The 21,365-nt window shown below is 39.0% G+C and overlaps 1 protein-coding gene across 1 annotated transcript; it reads left to right on the top strand.

Moving 5' to 3' along the window:
• The first annotated feature begins 12,057 nt into the window (after positions 1–12,057).
• On the top strand, positions 12,058–20,518 carry LOC306846567 (phospholipid phosphatase-related protein type 3-like). Its single transcript, XM_079380029.1, has 7 exons — positions 12,058–12,138; positions 13,250–13,435; positions 13,670–13,799; positions 15,979–16,174; positions 16,697–16,754; positions 17,813–17,986; positions 18,520–20,518. Exons 1-7 carry the CDS (start codon positions 12,061–12,063, stop codon positions 19,834–19,836), a joined length of 2,139 nt encoding a protein of 712 aa, XP_079236155.1. The 5' UTR covers positions 12,058–12,060; the 3' UTR covers positions 19,837–20,518.
• The last annotated feature ends 847 nt before the right edge of the window (positions 20,519–21,365 follow it).

Here is a 21,365-nt window from a genome sequence, read left to right as displayed (position 1 = left end):
ACATCAAGATCTTAAGAAAACAACATCTTGAAATCACAAGAAAACTATTTTGTTACATTGAGATTTTGAGAAAATGACTTTCTATTTTAAAATTATTAAATCATGATCACAAGTAAAATAAAAAAACTGGGACACTGTACTTTAATACTTTTTAAACAATACTCATAGTCCTCATTTACATCCTTGACAAAAACCTCAATTTAATTTAGCCAATTAAATTCAATTAACTTCAAGTTTATTTGTATAGTTTATTGTTTCAAAGTAGCTTCACAGGAAAACATTGTTTCGGTGTTACAATCAGTAAGTAATTCCTGTCCTATTCCTATTTAGTCTTTGATCTAACAATTGTAGCTCCGCTATGATCATTGCTCGTCATTCTTGAGCCTCATGCTGTAGCCCTTAGCTGTAATGCCACCCTGCTGCTACAGTTTACACAACATGACCTGAGCGAGAGCTGCCATATGTCAATGCTTCATACCCCACACAGCCTGACAACGAATGCTTTCTGGAGAAAAATCTGTCCATTATTAATAACTGTAGTTGCTAGCTCAAATCTCAATATACCAATCTTAATAATACTAATAAAAACATTACCTGTCACTTTAAAATGATTACTATCAGTGCAACTGTATATGCAAGTGGGTGTGATTAATTATAAGTTATTATAAGTTGTGAATCTATATAAAGAATTTAAACCTGGTGGGGACTGTAATTCAGCTGAAGAAAGAAATGAGTAATAGGTTTTCATTATCTTTAATGTGGTATCCAATAGCGAGAAAGGGAATAAAGGATGTCTAGTGACAAATTTATAGAACTGAGCTTAGATCAATTTTAATTATGCAACATGTCTGAAAACTAAAACAGAACACAAATCTAGAAACAGAAAGAATCAAGAGACTCATCCTGAACTTCTACATTCTTTTTTCTCAGAAAACTATATCCATGTGCAGTTTGTACTACTCTACTCCTCAAAAACAATAGACAAAGAATACAGAACCTGCGGCACAAAAGCCATGATAGATCATGTACAAAAAGCAAGCACCAGTGTAGGTCTAATGAAATGTCATGTGCAGTAAAAGAGATGATGGCTGTGAGGAATAAATTCCCAATGAGAAATTTCTGAATGGTGCACATGTACAGGGAAATGAAAAGCAATTTTTTTTTTTTCAAAAACGTGGACTGTTTTTAGTGGTATGCATCAGCATAGTAATATGCATTGCTAACCTGCACTGAGATTGCAAACCAAAACTGAACCATCAGCTGTGACATACTGTATATAAGACAGTTAAAGCAGGGGTGTCCAATTCTGTTCCTAGAAGGTCAATGTCCTGCAGAGTTTAGTTTTAACCCTAATTAAACGCACCTAAAATGAATCAAGGTTTTCAGGATCTCTATTAAAAAATGTTCAGGCCAGTGTCCTGGAGAAGGTCAGAGCTAGAAGGTCAGAACTTTGCAGGACCTTGGCCCTCCAGGAGCAGAGAACATTTCTGTCAGGACCACTATCGTCAAAGATGATGGACAATTAGCATATAGTTTGGATTGGTGGAATGGTTCTGTTCTGGGCAAGAACTACCTGCACATCCATGCAGCCTAGCATGGATGAGAGCAGGGAGAGCAGCGATAACCCCCCAGGATAAACAGAACAGAACCAACAAAAGTATTGCAGATTTGTTAAGAAGTTCAGTAATTTTATGTACACATTTTTGAATTTGTCTGATTCAAAAGAGAATCAGAAGGCTGGATCCTGACTGACAGAGGAGGAGTTGGGGATGGAGGAGCGTAATTTGCTATTGAGCAATGTGAAAACTGCTGATAATACTGACAACCTTAAATATGGATGCTTAGATAGGTGTCGTATTCCTATAGGTAGATAGGGATCAGCTGAGAGTCAGCTGACGCGAGCTTGACTAACGTGACCTGCCAGATCTAATGCTACGCTCGATATCTTTAGCTCCAAATGAAAGCAGAAAAAAGTGAAAGGATTTTAGAGACTAAATTACCCAGCTTTTGTTGTTAATTGCTGTTGTTAATTTTTTGATGCTCATCAAACGTATACTCCCAAAACAGATATTTGAGGGGGAGCATGGGGGGGGGGGGGGGCTTCGTGTAATGGAAATTTTCCATGGATGTTCTTCATGAAACAATATAGATGCCAATAATAAACCATTATTTTGTATTTAGACGGTCAAATACGCAAATAATTGTCAAAATGCCCATCTTGACAAGTATTCACAAACACAGTTGGTTACGTCTTTAAGTGTTCTCCCAAACATCACCCAAAACAGACATAAAGGTCAATAGAAAGTATGCTGTGAACACCTCTGCACATGACTAACAACTGTACTTACGCTTAAAACCATTCAAAAACTACTATTATATGTGTATTTAAGTGTTAGCTACTTCACTCACCAGAGAAGTTTTTGTTGTAGACTTAGTATAGAGGAAGTTAAATATTGATGCGTTTAACAAGTTCCCTGTAAATACATAAATTACAGTACCATTGTTAATGCAAACATTCAGCACAATGGCATAGAATTTAGCCTTGTATAATTGCGACTCTTGTTTTCATGTCAGTAGTTCACTTCTTTGGCTGATTCCAAAATAATGTTGCCGCTCACATTATTTATTTAAAAACATTTGTTTGACTTTCATCAAAAATGACAGAGCAACTTTGGGCGAAAAAAAAATGAATGTATTGCAATATTGCAAATTATGGTAATGGATGCAGCACATTGCATTTGGTTTGCAGTTTTACAACTTATCTCCTCTGCTGTTAGAAGCAATGTATGAAAACATAATGGAATGTTTGTTTTGATTTCTCAATCACATTGACTGAAGTGTTGCCTCCAGAAAACAATTTAAATGTAATTGCATCACTTCTGCATTTGTCAAAAGAAAGAAATCCCAAGGTTCCCAAAGGATTCAGCGCGGGACTCACAGATGTCATGGCAAACTTCTGCCACAAGGAATCTCCAGTTCTGTTTTGCAGGACTGAGACTAAAGACATTCAAGGTTTTGCCTAAATATGAGCTTGTGTATGAAACACCATTCCTTTCTTGTTTTTAGTAGCATATTTCCCTTACCAATCACAGAAATGAAGATTCAGAGGAAAAAAATCACACTACTGTATCAAGGCCCGTTCACACCAAGAACGATAACTATAAAGGTCATTAGAGTGATAAATAGGCCTATATTAGCCTCCACACCAGCAGACAATAATTTTCTGTTTATTATAAGCACACGCTTAAGTTTAATGCTGCAGCTCTTCAAACTCAGGTAGATACTTATTGGCTTTCAAATGTTGTTGTTTTTTATCATTCATCAGCTGGAGAAAAAAAAAACATTTTGAAAATGACTCCAACCATACCGTTCCTCTGTGTGTGGACGTCTCCTAGTTATCATCCTTCGTGTGAACAGGCCTTGGTAATAAAATGGCACTATAATATTCCACAGATCTGTGCATGTGATTCCAGAGATGCAGTAAGTCTATTTTCCCTCCTTTTTATTTCCTCTACCTCAACTCAAATCCCTCCATAATCTTATCAGCAATGGTGCCACTATGATGTCATGCATCCGCCAAAACAGGACACACAGCCAGAGAGCCGGATGCTCATGGAAAGAATTGAAATGCCAGTGGTCTTTTACCTTGATATATGAGCTGGTCCCTCACCACACATTTTACAGCAGTTCTTATTTATTTCAAGCACATGGTCATATGAGATATGATTTGAAGTGAGAGCTGGGCAAAAATCAATCATGATGCAATCATGCAGTGCTAGTCCATAAAATGAACCTGGCAGACCAGAGCAACATCTCTGGACACAATAATTAGGTCAGTTGTCAGAATACAAACCGATCCCAAAAGCATTCGACTTAAATGAATCCAAAAAGTTTTTTTTTAAGAGAGAAGCTCTTGAATACTGTGACTTGGAGAAGCTGCAAGGTTTTGGAGCACCTCATCCTCCATTTTGAGTCTGTAATGAATCTGTATGAAATTGATGAGAGCGTGAAACATGTTGTGAAGGCAGTCGAGCCACATAGGGTGTGCGACTAAGGAGTGAGGCTGAATGGCTGACTGATGATTTTATTAACTCTCTGCAGCTGGGCCCAGTCCTGATGTGTAGGAGGACTGCCCAAGAGGCCTCACACAGTCTCCTGGGAAACTAACAGTAAGTGCATTGCTGAAACGAGACCCCCTATTCTTCTAGTGTGGGATAGGGGGGAAATAGGGGGAGGAGCTGATTTTATTTTTCTCCCTTGCTTCAGTTCTCTGGTATGGCACATTTGGAGCGATGGAGCAGAGATTTTGCAGTAGAGTTTTGAATTTGTGTTTGCATTTAGTGTCCTGTTTCTTGTCAGATAATGATGGATTTAAGTTATTCTTATATTATTATTTACAAATGCAAATGAAATGAATAGTTAGTCGGTTACTATTATTATTTTTATATTATTATTATTAATATTTGAATTCAAATGTTTTGTCTGCCAGTGTGGTGTAGAGAACATGTATGACATCACAAGAAACTCATAAAAGAGAGAATCCCTTTAGACCGTCATGACTGTCATTACATTTTTTAAAAAATATTACATATTTTGATTATTTTATGAAAAGGCGTTTTGTTCAGATCAAATTGAGTAACTCCACGAAAATGCCATGATATTCATTAATAAAATTTTGTATTATATTTGTAACAATATTGTTTACCTTGAACATGTTTGAATGTTTTTGAAATTAGTAAGACTGCAGTTAATCAATTAATAACTCATAAATATTATTGTTTTTCTGAAAACAGTAAAAAAAAAAAAAAAGTTCATGAAACATTTGTTATTCATTTAAAAAAAAAAAGATTTTTTTAAACCCTTCCACTGTTGATCATTTTAAACATCTTGTGTCCCTGGACCACAAAACCTGTCATAAGGGTCCTTTTTTTTTTAATTGAGGTTTATACATCATCTGAAAGCTGAATAAATAAGCTTTTAGCAAGACATGAAACCACTGATGTTTATTAGGATATAGGACAATATTTGGACGAGATACAACTATTTGAGAATCTGGAATCTGAGGGTGCAAAGAAATCAAAATATTGAGAAAATCGCCTTTAACCCTTTAACCCTGGGTCTTTAGCGACCCAGACCTATGCATCCAGCACGGATGGATCCTAAACTGCTGCAATACCAAAAAAAACTCTCTTGATATTTTAAGAACTATTACAGAATAAAAGCATATTTCGTTACCTTTTGAAACCGTTTGAATAGGTTGAGCAGATGATTGTACCATCACCGCACTTCCACAGTACATTCAGCATCTGAATGATATTCGCAAAACTAACATTTTCAATGACTTCAAAATCAATCGTTTGATCGCTGGCAGCTTATTTACCACATCCAGCATCAAATAGCAGTGACATTTATATTTCATTGCGTATAGTATTGCTTTGCAGTTACGCCATTCAAACCAATTCAATTTATGCTGATGATATTAGTTTGCTTTATGCCTGAGGTAATTATAAGTTAAACATAACGTCATCATGGTGTATCCAACAGTGCCACCTCGATGAAAAAAAGATGCATTGCACATATTGAGTCATATGTAAATATATAGTTGCGTGGAAAAAAAAAATACACATTTACATATACCTCGGGTCTCTAGCGACCCTATACACTTTTTACAAAAAAGTTAATCAGAAAACAGGCATTTTATATTTTACATTTTTTTTTCTTTTTATATTGTTTGTAATGCATAGATTGAGGAACACTAAGTGTAACCGGGCAAACAAGATGTGCGGATCCATTTACAAGCTTTATTAAACAGGGACGTGGTCAAAACACCAGCAAACAGGTATGGCATGGGCTAGACACAGAGTAATCCTAGGGCAAGCGTGGGTCTTTGATCGGTGAACAATATCCAACAGGGCAAGGCAGAGAGATAATCCAGGTGCACGAGCAGTAGTCCAAGCGAGGTGAAAACAGAGTCCGAACGGCAAGGCAAAGGGTTAATCCAGGAAACACAAGATAGAAAACCATAAACAGGTTCCCTATCTCAGCTATCACTTGGAGAGATGATAAACGCAGAACAATACTGGACCTAAACAAAAACACAGCATGGTTCCGTAAGGCAGCTAACACTAGGAGAGTGCTATACGCAGAACACTCGGCGATCTATGAAAGGAAGGCCGTGGATTATGTAGGGTGTGTAATTGTGTGATAATTCTCAGGTGAGAGCATGTGATTGATACAGCTGTGTGTATTTAGTGCAATGAATGATGGGAAATGCAGTCCAGGGTAATATGTAACAGTCTGTGTGGTGTGAGAGTCAATGTGATTGAGGAGTGACCTCTGGTGGCGAGCGAATGGAAGTCCATGGACCGGATTCATGACACTACGAAAGCTGATGTCTAACTTTAAAAAATAAAGGAGGGAGAGGGTAGAGAATGATGCTGCTAAGGACCCGAGGTATGCATTTAAGGGTTAAAGTTGTCCAAATGAAGTTCTTAGCAATGCATATTACTAATCAGAAATTAAGTTTTGTACTTACGGTAGGGAGTTAACAAAATATCTTCATGAAACATAATCTTTACTAAATATCCTAATGATTTTTGGCATAAAAGAAAAATTTATAATTATGTGGTCCAGGGTCACATTTGTCAAAACAACAAACCAAATTTTCTGGCATTTATTACTAAAAGTAAGCACCTGAAAACTCGCTGAATATTTGAGCTAGAGTGCTCAAAATGTTATACAAAGCACCCACATTTGTTCACTACAAAAGACACCAATTCAAGCCTCTGCAAGAATATCACAGTCCTTATAACTTGATGTTAAATACATGGAGTGCCTCTGTTACAATCTACGCCACTACCGGGGAAGGTTGTAACACATGCTGGGGTAAATTGTAACAGTTAGACAAAAGAAGCAAAAACAGCAGCCGCCTCATAAAGTTTGCTTCAGAATCAGGTTTACTGAAACAATCTAAAAGATCAAGACAAAACAATGTCACAATTTCTAGGAATGACCACATCTCTAATCCACTTTCTGTTAGATGCAGGAGTGTGTGAGTGAAGTGACATTCAGCCAAGTATGGTGACCCATACTCGGAATTCGTGCTCTGCATTTAACCCATCCAACGTGCACACACACAGCAGTGAACACACACACACCGTGAACACACACCCGGAGCAGTGGGCAGCCATTTATGCTGCAGCGCCCGGGGAGCAGTTGGGGGTTCAGTGCCTTGCTCAAGGGCACCTCAGTCGTGGTATTGAGGGTGGAGAGAGCGCTGGACATTCACTCCCCCCACCTACAATTCCTGCCGGCCGGGGACTCTAACCCGCAACCTTTGGATTACAAGTACGACTCTCTAACCATTAGGCCACGACTTCCCCATCATCCCCATGTGTGCGTGAGTGTGTAAATTAGACTACTAGAACAAACCTGCTTAACAGTATTTATGCCTACTGAACACTCAACTCCAGTGTACCGAGTTAAAGAACATGTAGATCTAACAAAAAAACGGTGTAAATTTGTGTGTGAGATTGTGTCTATGTATGAATTTTCTCAATCAGATTCACAATGGTGTCAAACCAATGTTTTTAACCCTAGAGTGTAGGCTTGGTGGATCCAGAAACTGCATAGGGCACATTTTACCCATGCATGCTTCCTTTGGCTTTGAGCTGCCAAAAAATGCTCGATATAGACAATATTAAAGTTCTCAGTTCTATGTAAGGGAACGCTAAATTGTGTTACAACTTACCCCACCCCTGTCATCCAATGTTATGTATTAGCATAACGGTTTGAAATAACAGTTTAAAAATGCATCACATTTTTTTGCCTGAGAATCTGCAATGTATTCTAATGGAAGTTATATGATTTAATCTGCAACGCTTTAAGCACTAAGCAAAATATAGTTTTGGTATATAAAAAAATCGGATTCTTACACCAAAATCAGTTTTTTCTTTATAAAATCTACATATATCTATTTACAGCCTTGGCAATCATTCATGTAAGACCGGGGAGGAAGTGGGTAAATAATAAAATTATTATTGGACTCCTAGCTTATCCCTGATAGGTGGAAATGGTGCTGTTACACCTCTCCCCATGTTACAACCATACCTGGTCTCCCCTAAAGCTTAACCTTGTTCAACACAATAAGAAAAATGCTGCAGAAAACACAAAATAATCCTAGACCAGGATCACTCATAGTCGCCCTGTGATTCTATGATGCGAGGTTCACTCAAGCGAAGCGTGCGTCTGCGATGACGCGTTGTCATGTTCTCACTGGAGGCGTGCTGCGCCATGTGCTGCTGGAAACATACCTAGACACAAAGAAGCGCATGGTCCAAAAGCAGCCCCACCCCAGACAAATAAACAAAGACCATAAGCATGCTTGTCTAACATGGGTCCACATAAGACATTTGCTCCGTTAAGAACACCTCTGTATCTAAAAGTACAGATAACGTCCAGCGTGATGGTGTCGATGCACAAAGAGAGGAGCGAATTAACCCTTGCGGTCGTGAACGGAACTCCCTTACAATCTGTCGCGTCTCTACATCTCTTTTGTTACACATCACGGGTTGATGACTGGAAATAAGCGGGGGTTAAGATGCTCTCCGCGTGTTTGTGTTAAAAAGTGGACCGCCTCCTCCCTCATTTCTGTCCCCTCCCTCAAGAAACCCCCCTTCCCAGTAGCCTTTTGTGTTCACGGTGCCCTACACAGTCACTGCATTCCTGTTTCGTTTCCTATCCGCTCATCCGAGAGCTCTGTATTCGAGATCTCCACGAGAAAGTGTCCCGATTACGAGGAAATTACTCACATCTACTTTTGGGACTTTGCTACGTTGGGGAAATTTAAGTGGAGTGTCCGGCTCCATTCATACTTTTATCCGTTCACTTACCTTCAGCGGACAGGGGGGAGTGAACACAAAGATATTTTGTACAAGCGTGAAATGGATTAAGTCGCATTGAGGAAAGCTGGAGCACCACAGACGAACCAAGCGACGGCGAAGGGGTCGGAGGGAGTCGATGAATTTCCAACATCAACGAGAAAGAGGTGAGATAGCGGTGTCTGTCTGATGGTGACCGAGCCTGTTCCTGGGAGCCCTTAAAAAACAGACATGCTGAAACCTGGTGTGTAGAATCAAGATTTCGTGCCGGGTTGCATATTTTCTGAAATGCCCATTAAATATATAAAAGTTAATTTTTAGCAGTAGGATGAGTGTTTCTGTACGACATCCCAGAATAATTCATGACACCATTTCAGGAGAGAGGTGTATGCGAGATGGTAACTGACCACGGGGACATTTTGAAATGCCAAATCTGCAAGAGAAACAAAAATATCAGAGAAAATATAAGTATTCTACTTTAAGCGGGGCTTTCATATAACATATGTTATATGCGCTAACCCCCCCCCCCCCCATTTCAAATTGTCCCGTGAAATCGCGTGTGCTCCATTCAGCACAAATTACCCTCTTCATCCTCCTGCAATGTTACATCTCGGTTGTAGCCATGTGTCAGAGCACTGCTCAGTCACAGCAGTTTCAGTACCATGTAGTGGACAGCGGCGCAGCTGGTACAGTAGATCAGTGATACAAGGGTGGGAATTGTGTGTGTGTGTGGGGGGGGGGGGGTCCCCCTCCCCCCCACAGAGAGTCAAAACACAGAGAGTCAAAACAAAAATAGATCGGGGTCCTTAAAAACTATCTTATTTTTCATTAATAATATGCATATTATTTTTACTAATAGTATACATAAACACACTTCATCAGATTTTGTATAAGTTTCTATCACCAAAAAGTCAGATAAAGGTAAGTCAAAGCTAAAAACGTAAAAGACTGCGCTAAATAGAAGCTCAGGAACAGAAGTTACTGTTCACCCAACAAGTAACCATAGCAACAGTATGTAGCTCAAGTTAGACATCAACCAAGCATAAAGGTCCATAGCACCATCACAGCAAGGACAATAACTGTAAAGTATTTTAATAGTCGTTTAATAATCTAGTCCTATGAGAATAGTGAGTCTATAACGAAAACGACATGGAACAATATCATTGGAATAATTTTCAGAGCAGTTTTTTAGCAAATGAACTGCCTGCAGGATTATTGAAGTAAAAAATAAATATAACAAACACATATTTTTGAATCTAGGCCTATACATAACAAAAACATTTAAAGACAATTTAAATTTGCAATAAGAAAATATATCCACATTTTATCCACATAAGACAAGATGTTGTTTCCGCAAAAATAAATAAATAAATAAATTTAATAAATTTAATGTTAATTCTAATAGATCACAAGTGGATTCCCAAGGTAAAAAAAAAAGAGCTACATTGCGTTCATACTCTGAGAAATTTAAAAATGTGGGTTTCCTTTCCAAAGCAGTATTTTGCTTAAATTACACAACCCACGATTGTATCTGTAATTCACTTCCTTCACTTCACTGCAGACATTTTACATTATCTTAGAGTCTGCAGACTTTCTGTCAAGTTCTTTTCAAACATCTTTTTCCGGTGTTGATTAAGGAACACTGGAAAGGATGGATCACTTAAATGAGTTGAAAAATCTCTCACTTTGTCTACATTTAGAATGTATTTATTCAGTACCAGCTTCCCACCAGCTCTGACATATTGCTGAAGAGACTCACAGACCGATTTGATTGCTGCTTTATTGCTAAGCTCCTTTTATTTGCCAGCCAATAGACTCCTTGACAGCACAGACTTGAGTCTGTTCATTCCCGGCCCTCTCCTTATCCCCCTCTCTCTTCAGAGACAAACAAAGTTGCGCAGGATAAATAGTCCCCACTCCCCTGAAAAGAGCCTTCTTTGTTTGTGCAATGTGAGGCGTGGAAGCCGATACGGCCACCATGTGTCACCCAACTTTCATTAGCTGTCCGCCTGGAGAGAGATGAGGCTATTCAGTCTATTGCATGCTAATACTGAATTCCACAAGGTAACTCCAGTAAGGGAAGCTTAGTCACTAATCGATTATGTGGGTATATGCAGAACTGAACATTTACAGTGCTAATAGTCACAGCACTGGTTTTAATCTGATACTAGGCAGCAGTATTTAATCCTGATATTGACTGGCTATGCAGTCTACCTCACCAGATACCACCACCATGCTGTAATATCATCCAAAACCGTTAATCTCAACATTTCTGGTTGGACTGCAGTTATGTGTCATAAAGCTCTGTTTTTGAACCCCTTGAAAGCGGTACCATTAGACATTACAGAACATCCTGAACAGATGATATTTTGTGGTGTCATGGAACAAAAAGTAGTTTTGTTGTCAAATTTCAAGGTCTTTTTTAGCCCCAAAAGACCAGTGTATTTCATTACATGTATGAGCCTTTTGTCACAACATGCCTTGTTTTCCAATTGATTATCATTACTGAAAGAAAACTATATCACATAAAAAAGAAATTAGTTTTCCAAACATAAAATGCAATTTTTAATTTTAAGGCCAATAAAGAAATGTATACATTATATTTGTTTGTTATACCCTGTGATTTAACGTACATAGTGATGAGACTGATATGAAATGTGTAACTTTAACCCTATTGATGCTTTAATGGGTGTATTTATTGTACACTCCCTGTATCTGCCTTTGTGTCCACCCATCCGCATCAGAAGCACAGAATATTTGCATGCTTAGCAAGACAAATTACAAACATGCCAAGTGATCAATTTACTAGGCTGATTTGAGCACTTAGATATTCCAAGACCATTTGAGGTTGAGCCAAATAAAAGTTGCAGGATATTTAATACCACAAGCATGGGCACAGAAGTTTTATCTTTCAACAGATCTTAGTCAGAGTAGCATTGCTTAACAATATACAAAAAAAAAACCTTTCAGTTGACAAAAAATCCTAAGTGATTTAAGACCTTTATACACTGTGTGCCATTGGGGAAATACATTGTGCAAAGACATTTTTTCATCCGTGTTAAATTCAATATGGCGTCTAACTTGCTTAAGGTCTATAACATGTACAGTATCTAGTAAATATCCTGTGTTTGATCTTATTCTGTTCTCACTTTCAGATTTTATTCGGCCAAACGCCAAAATTATGTCTCCAAAAGACAAGCCCAAGAAGAAGCCTCCCAAAGACAGCATGACCCTGCTGCCATGTTTCTACTTTGTAGAGGTATGCTTTGTTTTGGTGGTGCTTTAACGATCTCTACAAGGCTTCTTCATCTTGCCGTTGAACCGCATAAAGAATAGCATGACGTGTTACACACCACTGCCTTATCTTATGAGGACAGTCATGTGCATAGAATGCCATTTACATGTCGCTTTGAGTTATAATACAATGACATGATGAAACATATGAGCCTGTAAAATGAATTGTGATTTTATCTGTGTAATAAATGACATTAATATTTAAAACCGATGCCATTTATTTGACATATAATGAATCATAAGTGGGATATGGGAATGCTCAACTTCTTATCCTATGTAGGTGATGTCAAGTACATGTTTTAACCAGGGTTAAGAGGTTTTAACAGGATTTCAGCAAAGGATTATTTGGGCTTAAACTGCTTTATTCCTGTTTAATGAGATAATATTGATGTAAACATCAAAGAAAATTGTTGAAACGTGAAACGTCAATGGAAAATGGAACTAGTTACCGCTAGACCTATTTGTTTTACTGTTTACATAGATATTTATACACTTAAGTCATACCGAAAATTTCTGAATATCATTGCACTTTTCTGAATGTCATTAAATTGGATTTAAAAAGAAAAACAAATAAATCAAACAAAGTGGCATCTTCAAACAAATGTTGCCAGAGCTTTCCTCAAAACTAACTTTTTTTGCAATTAATTGAAATATCTAGTCTCACGTTTTAGTGAATGTATAAAGTCAGTTTCTCTAGCTAGTTACTACAAAATCCATTAATAACATTAATGTCTGATAGTCTAAAATAGTTCAAATACATTTTTTTTCTTTTTGAAAGAAAGTAATAGAAAGTTTGAAGAATGTTTTTTTTTTTTAACTATGTAAAAGGTGTTTATACTTTTTTCTCAAACAAATGCTATAATTTGTTATTTCAAGTCAAGGCATTCATGCATTTTTGAGCTTGGCTTAAGTGTTCAAATATTTTTGGGACCACTGTATGCCTAATACTGTTTGCATGAATAATTCATGAAGGTATCCATGTGGTAAATGTTGACGGATTCCTCCCTGCATAATCCTCCCCTGTGTGCCACCTTTCCCATAACCCAACAATTCTTCCTCTTGTTCTTCCCTTTTAGCTGCCAATAGTGGCATCCTCCATGATCTCTCTTTACTTCTTGGAGCTGACAGACGTATTACAGCCAGCCAAAGTTGGGTTCCGTTGCCATGAACGCACACTGAGCATGCCCTATGTGGAAACGGGAGACGAGCTCATTCCTCTGCTCATGCTGCTCAGCCTGGCCTTTGCTGGCCCTGCAGCGTCTGTGAGTGTTCATACTCTATTCATAAATGGCCTAACCTATTTATCTCACTGTTGCTACTGTGAATATTACACAAAATCCTGTTACGCTATTCATTGATGCAATGTGGACAGTAACAGCATGGCCAGTGAATTGCATGTTCAAGGAGTTTTAAATTCTTGTATAAAGCATAATTAAACACTTGACAGATTGGATTGCTTCAGGCAGCTCTCATTCTTCTGTGCATTTTTGGCTTAGATCATGCTGGGTGAAGCCTTGATGTACTGCATGCAGTCCAGACTGAAGGTTCGCTCTGGTTCAGAAGGCAGTATAAATGCAGGAGGCTGCAACTTCAACTCCTTCTTACGCAGAACAGTGCGCTTTGTGGGTATGTTAAAAGATACCTCAGTGTAGGAATGGGAAACTTTACAATTAAATGATATTTGGGGTCATGTTTTTAAAGAAGTCTCTTACGCTCACCAAAGCTCGATTTTTATAGTATTTTATTTTATTTTCAGCAGTCATTACTCCAGTCTTCAGTGTTACATGATCCCTCAGAAATCATTCTAATGTGTTGATTTGGGTTTAAGAAGTATTTCTTATTATTATCAATGTTGAAAACAGTAGTGCTGCTTAATATTTTTGTGGAAACTATGAGACATATTTTTTAATATAATAAATAATAAAATTAATAGAAAGTTTAAAAGAACAGTGTTTATTTAAAATAGAAGTGCCCATAGAGTGTCCATGTCTTTAAATAAATCTTACTAATCCCAAACTTTTGGCTGGTAGAGTAATAATGTAATAATATGAAGTTAAACTCATTGCTATTTTCACATTTGTTACAGTCACATTGGTTGAACTCTATTTGAAGGTCCAATTCTCATTATTGACAAACCATTAACTACTACCTTTAGCCTCAAAAAACTACTAATATCCTGCTTATTAACAGTAAAGTAGTTGTTAAGTTTTGGTATTGGTAGGGATAGGGATTTAGAATATGGTCATATATACACTCACCTAAAGGATTATTAGGAACACCTGTTCAATTTCTCATTAATGCAATTATCTAATCAACCAATCACATGGCAGTTGCTTCAATGCATTTAGGGGTGTGGTCCTGGTCAAGACAATCTCCTGAACTCCAAACTGAATGTCAGAATGGGAAAGAAAGGTGATTTAAGCAATTTTGAGCGTGGCATGGTTGTTGGTGCCAGACGGGCCGGTCTGAGTATTTCACAATCTGCTCAGTTACTGGGATTTTCACGCACAACCATTTCTAGGGTTTACAAAGAATGGTGTGAAAAGGGAAAAACATCCAGTATGCGGCAGTCCTGTGGGCGAAAATGCCTTGTTGATGCTAGAGGTCAGAGGAGAATGGGCCGACTGATTCAAGCTGATAGAAGAGCAACTTTGACTGAAATAACCACTCATTACAACCGAGGTATGCAGCAAAGCATTTGTGAAGCCACAACACGCACAACCTTGAGGCGGATGGGCTACAACAGCAGAAGACCCCACCGGGTACCACTCATCTCCACTACAAATAGGAAAAAGAGGCTACAATTTGCACGAGCTCACCAAAATTGGACGGTTGAAGACTGGAAAAATGTTGCCTGGTCTGATGAGTCTCGATTTCTGTTGAGACATTCAGATGGTAGAGTCAGAATTTGCCGTAAACAGAATGAGAACATGGATCCATCATGCCTTGTTACCACTGTGCAGGCTGGTGGTGGTGGTGTAATGGTGTGGGGGATGTTTTCTTGGCACACTTTAGGCCCCTTAGTGCCAATTGGGCATCGTTTAAATGCCACGGCCTACCTGAGCATTGTTTCTGACCATGTCCATCCCTTTATGACCACCATGTACCCATCCTCTGATGGCTACTTCCAGCAGGATAATGTCACAAAGCTTGAATCATTTCAAATTGGTTTCTTGAACATGACAATGAGTTCACTGTACTAAAATGGCCCCCACAGTCACCAGATCTCAACCCAATAGAGCATCTTTGGGATGTGGTGGAACAGGAGCTTCGTGCCCTGGATGTGCATCCCACAAATCTCCATCAACTGCAAGATGCTATCCTATCAATATGGGCCAACATTTCTAAAGAATGCTTTCAGCACCTTGTTGAATCAATGCCATGTAGAATTAAGGCAGTTCTGAAGGCGAAAGGGGGTCAAACACAGTATTAGTATGGTGTTCCTAATAATCCTTTATGTGAGTGTACATACTAATAAACAGCCAATACGTTATTAATAGGTATGCTAATAAGCAACTAGTTAATAGTGAGAACTGGTCCTTATACTGAAGTGTACACAAAAAAGCTTTAAATGGTACTCGAGGAGAGCAGAGACTAGATCTCTTATTCTTAGTTTTAATACTCAGGAGTTGGGACCACTTCTGACATTCATTATTCATACACTGACAGCATTCAGACATTTTTACAGGTTTTTTCTGTTTTGGTACGGTCGAGTGTTGGCTTCGTAAGACTCACACAGACAAACAAAGACAAGTCTGGCCCTGTTCACACAGTTCCACACTGACAGTTTCTCGTCCCCACACAGGTGTTCATGTGTTTGGGCTATGCGCCACAGCATTAGTGACTGACGTTATCCAGCTGGCCACTGGCTATCATGCTCCCTTCTTCCTAACTGTCTGCAAACCAAACTACACACTGCCGGGTGTGGCCTGCGATAAAAACCCCTACATAACCCAGGACATCTGCTCAGGCCGGGACCAGTATGCCATCCTGTCAGCAAGGTGAATACACACAAACAACTCCATGCCTTCTCACATATGCCAGGGTAAATTCATTTTGCTGTTGTGTTTAGGGTGTTACCTGATTTGCATATTATATTTTAATATATGTGCTAAAACACAAAGTATTTTTTATTTGTATGCAATCCACACACAATTTGCCCTTGTAGTGTTGCATATCCAATGTGTGGACTAAACAGGATGAAAAATAGATATTCTTTGTGTTTATTTCAAGTTTTTTAGTTTCTATCCCATTGCAGCATTTCCTTGCAAATGGATTTTATCCTTTTTTCTCCCCCAAATCCTTGTCAGGCGGCACATAGAACGAGGAGGCTATGGAACAGATATGAAATTGTGTTTTGCTCACTGAAGCGTAGTAGTTTTCTGCTTCATCTCTTCCTTGGCTCATTTACATTTCTTCCTCACATGCTAAAACTCTTGGCTGCGCTCTGTGATAATTCATGTGATGTGTTACTGAAGTCGTTGTCACTTTTTCCTCTTTTTTGTCTGTCTCTGTGTTATCAGGAAAACTTTCCCCTCCCAGCACGCCACTCTGTCTGGCTTCGCAGCCGTCTACATCTCGGTAAGTATTTCTCTTTACTTTTCTCAGGGAACTTTGATTTATAAAAAGATCTGACGCAAAATACTTGTAATTTGAAAAAAAAATGTGCCACTGTGATCACTGAGCTAGCACTGTTATTAGAAGCATCCAGCATCAGCGCAGAACCTTGTCGACTAATTGACCTCTGCTGATTTCCTAATAAGTGCAGAGTATATAGGCCACAGCCAGCTTGGTGTCTCACAGCTGTAGAGCCTGAGATGCTCATTAGTCTTCTTTTGTTAGCTATGCCTTGTTGAACTCAATGTGGGATTCCAACTGTTAATGAAGTCATTCTCTCTGGACAGTTAAGAGAGACATTCAAGCTGCTGTAACTACATTTGGAGTACTTTAGGCCATTCTAATTGGTATTAGTGTTATCCTGTAGAATCTAATTGGCGGACCTTAAAAAAAGCACACAAACCAGTTGTTGTAAAAAATGAAACATAGGTAACTGACTCAAGTAAAGTGGACTAGGAGTTGCATGTCTTTCTCCATAGAAATATGTATGTCTCAAATATCAAACTTAAATGGCAGCTATTTAATTTTACTTAAATGATTAAGTAAAATTTGGTAATTTAACTATTAGATTCTGTGATTAAAGTCTCTATTTTTACTTACTGAATTAGCTCTAAATTCTATTCTGAAAAAAAATCATATTATAGCATATGGAATTGACGGGAAATTATGCCTGGACAAAATCATTGAACAAGCCTGATAAAATCAAAAAGCAAACATCTCTATTCATTTTTTATTAAAAAACAAATCAAATGTCCTTATAAATTGTCATGCTTTGATTAAGCATGCATAAGAAAATTGTTCTAGCAGAAGAGTTTATACCCCCAGCCTCAATTTTGTACTTGATCATTTTGAATTACTACTATGCAAAATCTTTAAAGAAGTCTCCAAAGAAGTTTACAGGAAAACTTTAGTGAAACATCAATTTTAAGGGATAGTTCACCCAAAATTCTGGTCATTTCTGTTGGTCATTGTTTTTACCAGAGCAGCTGTCATGTTGTTGTGATACTTGTTTCTCTACTCAGATGTACTTCAATGCCACCATATCAGACAGTACCAAGCTGCTGAAGCCTGTGCTGGTGTTTGCGTTTGCCATAGCAGCAGCCCTGGCAAGTTTGACCCAAATCACCCAGTATCGGAGCCACCCGATTGATGTCTATGTGGGCTTTGTGATAGGCGCTGGCATCGCTGTTTATCTAGTGAGTCTTTGTTTTTAGTTTGCCTCTTCGAACAACTTTTGCTTTGACAGCATGAATTTTGGGTTAGCAGAGGATATCAAGACTTATTTATCTTCCTCTTTTCACTGTTTTATAATCTGCCGACTGCAAGCTCTATATTTAGGATTTCTTTTCTATTAGAGGAAGAGAAATCCTCCAGGATTCATCAGGAACAATTTCACAGCTCCTTTTCCACTCTCTCCATGTCATCTCTTTGCTTCGTCTCTTTCCTCTGATATGCTTTTTTGTTATAATCTCTCTAACCAGTCAAGTGGGTTAAATCAATTTCTAAAAATGTCATTTACGTTATAATAGTAAATAGGTAAAAGTAAAAGTAATAAAACTTAAACTCTGTAGCACTGAATATCAATGAGTGTTTAATTTTTACAGTAAAAAATACAATAAAATACAAAATAAAGTAAAACATTGTCATGGTGTATGTGCAATCCAATGAATTTGTCTTCATGAGGTAAAAAATGTCTCATGAACTCTTGTTACTGTTTCTCACACTCCAGGCACTATATGCAGTGGGGAACTTTAGGTCCAATGAAGAGTCCTACCCCAGGCCCCTGAAGCAGCCCCCTCCGCCACAAAAAGATCCTCTAAGAGAACTGACACAGCGTGGCCATGACTCGGTGTACCAAAAGGCCCATGCTTCTGAGAGCAACGATGAGCTATCGGTCCCGCCACATGTTGCTGGCCTGAACCGTAAGGTGCGTCGGGAGAAGGCCTCAGTGGGCAGCCTAAAGAGGGCTAGTGCAGATGTTGAGCTCCTGGCTCCTCGCAGCCCAATGGGGAAGGAGACCATGGTGACCTTCAGTAACACACTGCCCCGTGCTAACACCAACGCTATGGAGGAGCCTGCTCAGCGTCACATGACCTTCCACGTGCCAATGGACTCTCAGCGTTCTAAACAGCTGGTGTCTGAATGGAAGCAGAAATCAATGGAGATGCGCAGTCTCAGCTTGAGGGACGAGGAAGAGGAGGAAGAAGCAACAGCAGAAGGAGTTGACGGAGTTGAAGGAGAAGCTTCAGACGATCTGGGCATGCCGTCCTCCCTTTATCCTACTGTGCAAGCCAATAGGGGAGCAACGGCAACAGCAGGAGTTGCAAGGGCGATGATGCCTCAGAGGCCCGGTGCCCCGCAGTTGGTTCATATCCCAGAGGAAGCCACCAGACCACCACCAGTGTCACCTAAAAGCGCCACAACACGGGCTAAATGGCTGTCCATGACAGATAAAGGAGGTCCGGTACCAGCTGCCATGCCAGAACCTCCACGATTGCCCAACCAGCCACGGGTTATGCAGGTCATCGCCATGTCTAAGCAACATGGTCCAGGTAGCATCACCACACCAAAGTCCTCCGAGACCGCCTCTTCCTGTGCCACCTCCAGCACTGGCTCGGAGTCTCCATACTACCGCATCCCATCGGAGCAAGACAGAAGTAGCATTGTCACGGTAGACGCTCACGCTCCTCATCACCCAGTGGTCCATCTTTCTTCAGGCAACGGGAACACGTGGGATTGGAGGAGCACCTCTAATGGCAGCACCGAAGTCCACGAGACTAGCCGGACACTCCCCAGGCAGGAATGCGTCCGTGATTATCGTCCCATGAAAACGGACTCCCTCTGCTCCTCTACCAGTGATCCTGATCCAGGGATCCTGCCTCCGCCACCTCATCCTGACCTGCTCCTCGACAGCAGTCTAAGTCGAGATTCCTCGCTTCACCGTAAGTCCTCGATCTCGGCTAAAGACTGGGAGCCTGGGCAGCCTCACCCTGAGCCTGACCACTTCTTTAAGAACTTGCAAACAAACAGGCCATTTAAAGACTGAAGATGTTACTGTAGGCCAAAGCAGGGATACTACAGACTTTTTTTGGGATGAACACTTTGTGAATAATTATGTTTTCAGTGGATGGCGAGAGAAGACAGCCTTTTTGGTTATCTCACATGGAGTATCTGGGGTGGATTAGTGCAGTGGAGCAGCAGAAGGATCACACAGACTTGAGGAGGCTGTTGAGTGTACATGCACAATCTGTGAGGAAGGATGACCCACAAACCTCAAAAAATGAAATACAAAATCAAGTTTAGTCTTTAATAGATTAAGGGTTTCTGTTCTTTGCAGAAAACGTTCTCATAAGTAAAGACATAACAACCAACCATATTTACATTTGAGGTTTCATTCATACACAAAGACTTACATTGTGTTGTACAAGAAGACATCATGTTTTAGTTCTTTAATGATTCAGACTCATTGGGGACAGTTTTATCCTGGGAATATGGACAGGTAAGCAGTCTCATGACTTTGCTGTGTATGGAATCAGTTTTAACTAGGCCTAGTCACGTTCTCCTTTTTATTCAAAAATATGAAGTACTCTTGCTTTCTTGCATGTGTGTTTATTTATGTGTCTTCTTGACTTTGGATGGACTGTTATATATCAGCAGGGATGGTCTCTTTCATTTTGCTGCCCAATGTTAAGGTTTTTGTAACAAACTTTGAAAAATAAAATTGTAATAATACTATCTGCTTTTAATCAGTGAATCTAGTGAATCCTAATAGACGTTTTGTATCAAAATCCTTGATTTTCTCAGACATTTTGAAAAACAAGTGATTGTGTTCATTGCATTTCTTCTACACTTTTATAAATGTACTGTATATTCATACAGAGTATAACATCTTTATTTATTTATTCATTTTCATTTTTCAGAACATCAACAAAAAAACTACAGCTAATAACAGGGCATGCATTAATATATTTTATATTATAGATATTTATATTAAACAATGTTCAGTCATTTATTTTTTTAGGGGAAAAGATGTGTAATTCATGTGTGTGAACTTATCAATATTACATCCACACTATAAGCCAGTATATCTTCAAAAATTTGGTTTGAGATTTAAAACAAAGTACGCACGCACAAAAGCATATTTCATATCATACATTAGAGGGCAACAGAAAAGCACTAGATGCTACATGCAATTTGCAGTGATATGCATTGCTCTTCCAAGACAGACATGATAAATTGTGTGCTTTAGGTTGTAAGAGAGTATCTCTTCTGATCTATAAATCACTAGGCCTACTGCATGGGTCAGTATCGCTCATCTTTAATGAATTTGTCAAAAAGACACCCAACATAATTTATGTGATTTTCATCTTTAAAAATTAATAAATCAGAGCTGCTGAAGACACAAATACCCTAAGAGAGACCTACCGTGTGGCTATTTAAGGAAAAGACTAGCCTGTTATTAAAACTAACTGTTTATTAAAACAGTTGGAGAGAATATGGCTTGACATGCCTGTTGTAAAGAAGTCATATACTCATTTCAGAATAGTGCATTAAACATTCAGTGCCCTGGGCCAA

This window comes from Barbus barbus, assembly GCF_936440315.1.
Source record: "Barbus barbus genome assembly, chromosome: 26".
Classification (NCBI taxonomy): Eukaryota; Metazoa; Chordata; class Actinopteri; order Cypriniformes; family Cyprinidae; genus Barbus; species Barbus barbus.
This window is presented reverse-complemented; position numbering and strand designations above follow the sequence as displayed.

Bases quoted from the DNA above. Each gene is read 5' to 3' on its own strand.
- LOC306846567 (XM_079380029.1), top strand. From the start codon at position 12,061: ATGTCTCCAAAAGACAAGCCCAAGAAGAAGCCTCCCAAAGACAGCATG. The intron at 13,800-15,978 runs GTATGTTAAAAG...GTCCCCACACAG, and splicing joins CAGAACAGTGCGCTTTGTGG to GTGTTCATGTGTTTGGGCTA. The intron at 16,755-17,812 runs GTAAGTATTTCT...TTCTCTACTCAG, and splicing joins TCGCAGCCGTCTACATCTCG to ATGTACTTCAATGCCACCAT.